The sequence below is a fragment of the Myotis lucifugus genome, unplaced genomic scaffold, assembly GCF_000147115.1.
Source record: "Myotis lucifugus unplaced genomic scaffold, Myoluc2.0 scaffold_493, whole genome shotgun sequence".
NCBI lineage: Eukaryota > Metazoa > Chordata > Mammalia > Chiroptera > Vespertilionidae > Myotis > Myotis lucifugus.
The window spans coordinates 329176-333060 of NW_005871541.1; the positions used below are offsets into that span (position 1 = coordinate 329176).

The 3885-nt window shown below is 55.6% G+C and overlaps 1 protein-coding gene across 1 annotated transcript in view; it reads left to right on the forward strand.

Moving 5' to 3' along the window:
- The window catches only part of PRR19 (proline rich 19), a 4052-nt gene extending 2033 nt beyond the window's left edge, over positions 1-2019 (forward strand). Inside the window, exons 2-3 of the mRNA XM_006103590.3 lie at positions 793-1417; positions 1503-2019. Of these exons, the coding sequence (XP_006103652.2) occupies positions 799-1417; positions 1503-1945 (1062 nt within the window). The 5' untranslated portion in view covers positions 793-798 and the 3' untranslated portion in view covers positions 1946-2019. The remainder of the gene's footprint in view (positions 1-792; positions 1418-1502) is intronic.
- Positions 2020-3885: the final 1866 nt, after the last annotated feature.

A 3885-nucleotide genomic window follows, 5' to 3' on the forward strand; every position in this document is an offset into this window, starting at 1 on the left:
CTGGGCACGTGCCTCTGAGCCTCAAACCTCTAAGACGCAGCAGTTAGTCAAAGGGCAAGGAAGGGGCGCGCGCATGCGCAGGAGGCCCGAGGCCGGAAGAGCGCTAGGCGCGTAGTGAACTGGGGTCACCTCGGAAAAAAGAAGCCATTGCACCCCACAGCGTGGTGGGGTAGGGTGGGCGGGGGGAAGGGGCCAGGTTCGTCGGGGGCAAGAGACGGTAAGGTGCTCCTCCCCCATCCTTACCTCACCAGCCATATTCCCGGTTCCTACTTCAACCGCCCCACCCTCGCAACCTCGCCAACCCACCTCTCCCAACCCCCGCGACCAAGCCCCAGGCCCCCTCCCCCATAGCTCCGCTGTCGCCCTTTCAGTGTCTTCAAGGTTTTCTCTGTACAACTTCTCTTCTGCTGTTTCTTCTGCTTTTCTTTTTCTACCATCTCTCTCTACTTTCTGCATTCTCCAGGGACCCATGATCCTTTTCCCATCCTCCATCTTGTAGCTATTTCCTCGTGCCCCTGTTCCCTGTAACTCCTCTGGTGTTCCCTGACAAGTCTTCCCATTCCCCAGGACTCCCTTGATCCCACCCTATGCCTGTGACTTCTTCCCAGAACAAGCCTTTTCCATTTTTAGTATATGTGCTGCCAAAGCGAGCACCCAAGCCTTTTCCAATCCCTTTCTGCCCACTCCCTCTCTCATATCGTCTCCCACCTCACCCCAAACTATCTCCTTCTCACGACTCACTTTTAGGTCCCTAATTTGTATACCGATGACCACCCTATCTTTATTTTCCAGGACTCTATGGACCCCCGGGGGCCAGCCCCACAGTCTTTCCAGAGAGCTGAGAAACCTGGTCGGGTCCGCCGTCGGAAGACCAGACGGGAGCGTAATGAGGCCCTGGTGGGCAGCCGCCGGCCGTTGGCTCATCAGGAGCCTCCTGTGGCCAGTCGGAATCCACCCATGGATCTCCAGGATCGTGTGGCCCCTACTGCCCCCAAGCTAGTGGTCATAACTCAGGGCCGACTAAGCCGGGAGCACCGGGGTCTCTTCAACCATGAGGTGAAATCTCTGGACGTGACACGGCTGCTGAGCAGTGGGTCCCTGGAGCCAGACACTCCCACATTTTCCACCAAGCCTTCCCCAAGCCCAGGCAGGGCCCAAGAACCAGGCCCACAGTCAAGGGGCAAGGAGAACCAGGTGCCCGGAGACTTGGGCCCAGGCCCACCTAGTCCCCTAGAGCTCCCTGGCTTGGGGCAGCTGCTGGGGGAGCTGCAGGGCCAGCTGATTCTGCCACAGGCCTTCCCCAGGAGGAACCTAGTACAAGAGGCCAGGGATGCCATCCTGGGTACCTTACAGGTATGCCATGGTTGTGTGCCCGACCTTACCCTGGTGCTCCGAGGCTGCCAGCCATCCTTGTCAGGTGAGCTCACCTCCTGCCCCCTGTGCTCCCCTTCCCCTTGTCTGTTTAGCTCAGTTGTCCCCCATGCTTCTTTCCTCTATGCCAGGGACCAAGCCTGGGGACTCTGAGAGACGAAGGATCAACAGCCCTGAGCAGGCCCCAGGGGAAGGAAGGCAGAGGAGGAGAGAAGGACAGGGGACAAAGGAATTCACCTTTGCTATGCCGCACACCTCCAGCACTCTCACTACACACAGGGTGAGCCTGGCACCACCAAAAGGTCCTTGGCCACCCACATTGCCTTCGACATCTCCGGTGGCCTGGGGCCCCCCAACAGCCTTTGACCTGCTGAAAAGCATCTGGCTAGTAGCCACACCATCCCCTTCCTGGCCCTGTGGGGTCAGCACACCACAGTCCCTGCCTCAGCTACCATCCCCCTTGTTTCCCCGAACCTCTGCCCTTGACTGGAGTCCCTGTCCTCCTGCCCCACTGCCCAACCTCTCCTATACAGTGGCCCAGAGCAGCCCAGAGCCTGGTCCTTTCCACCCATGAGACTATACTAAGGGGACTAATGCTGGGCTAGGGGCAGCACTCCCAATCACCTCAATAAAATACCTTCTTCATGATTTTCAGTGAGTGGTTGACTCAGGAGAGCAGCTTCCCTTAACTCTTGAAATGGAGGGGAAGGTATTATCACTTGTCACCTTTCTAGGGCCAGAGGGACCAGGAGAATAGAGACACCTGGGGCTTTAATCAGTTCAACGCATCCACCCACTGAGGCCAACTGTGTGCCGGACTCTGAGCTCTGGCAATGCTGGGGCCTCTGAGTGATAGGCTCTGTCTCCAGGAGACTCTAGTGGTGGGAAGGGCTGGGGGAGTCTGAGGAGGGAGTGATGACTCTGCTTCAGTGATGAGGGAGGTCTTCAAAATGGAGCTGACACAGACCGTTGCATATCTCAAGATTGGTAGAAACTTGCTCGTAGAGGAGGGAGAGAACATTTGAGGCAAAGGGAACAGAATGTACAAGGCCTGGAGGGGGTGAATAGGAGATATGGGACCATTTTCTTTCATCCCGTATCTGTGTGAGTCACTTATGGGCCCTGCGATAGAGGGGCTCTTGGTTGGCTGGGCATAGGAACTGTGTGCGCGCGGGAAGGGCAGATGAGGCCTGAATCTGGCCCAGACTTTTCTTTGGCCTGTGATATGTTTTAAACTTTTGAATCAACTGCCTACTGTTAATACACTCATACAGTTTGCTTTAAAAAATTACATTTCTGGCTTCTAAAAAAGGAAAAATGGAAAATGATCTGGCATCCCACCTATTATTCCTCCTGGCAACCACTGCCTCAAATAGAGTAGCAGAGGCCCCTTTTTGTGGGACCCACACTCTCCCTTGAAGTGCTTCACACACTTATGTTTCTTGTTGGTCCCTTGGTTTAGAAAGTTTTTAAACATGGTACTTTGTGGAGTGCAAATTTTTTTTTGAAGTGGAGGGGGAGGGATGAAACTAGAAAAGTTTTGGAATCTGATCAGGAAAATTGAGTTGAGGGGCTTGGAGGCTACTCTGTATAGCTTTTCCAGGTTTCCCCATTGCCACTGGGAAACGAGGGTTGGTACCAGCATGGAGGGGACTGCACCAGGAGATCACACAGCTGTGACTTGGCTGAGGTCTGATGGGGAGAAAGTGGCAATACTGTAATCTGAACCCAGGCAACTTATTCCAGTCTGCTAGACTCACAACACTTCTGCTTCACAGCAGCCCATTGCACACCCTGGTAGCTGCCAGGGACAGGGTCAGGAAGAGGGATATCGTGGTTGAGGGTGAGGCCTGTCTGCCACCTCTGTATTGTGTGACCCAGAACAAATGGTTTGCCCTCTCTGTGGGCACTTCCCAAAGTACAAGAGGTGTGGATCACTGGCATCTGGCTCGACCCAGTGGGGGATGGCTGGCATGGGGCTGAGCAATCAATGAGCAGTTTTTTATTGATTTCAGAGAGTGAGGGAGAGGGAGATAGAAACATCAATGAGAGATAATCATTGATCAGCTGCCTCCTGCATGCCCCCCCACTGGGGATCGAGCCTGCAACCCGGGCATGTGCCCTTGACCGGAATAAAACCCAGGACGCTTCAGTCCGCAGGCCGATGCTGTATACACTGAGCCAAACCGGCTAGGGCTCAAAGAGCAGTTTGAAAACCAAATTGAGGGGAGATCAGGACTGAGCTGGGGTAGGGGAGTTGGACGTCAGGAGATGGTAGTCTGGAGGAGGCAGGGCTTGTGGGAATGGGAGTTCAGTTCAGGACACGGGGAGCCAAGAGGTATGTCACCGGTGGACTGGGGCTGGGTCGGGGTAGAGAGGATGGGAAAGGAGCGTCCCCTTCCTCGTGGTTTGGAAAGGGGCCCTAGCGGGCCATCCGGATGGAGGGGGTGGGGACCGCAGTGCCCTGCGGCCCCTTTAAACGGGGGCGCGCGCCAGCGGGCCTGCTCGTTCCCG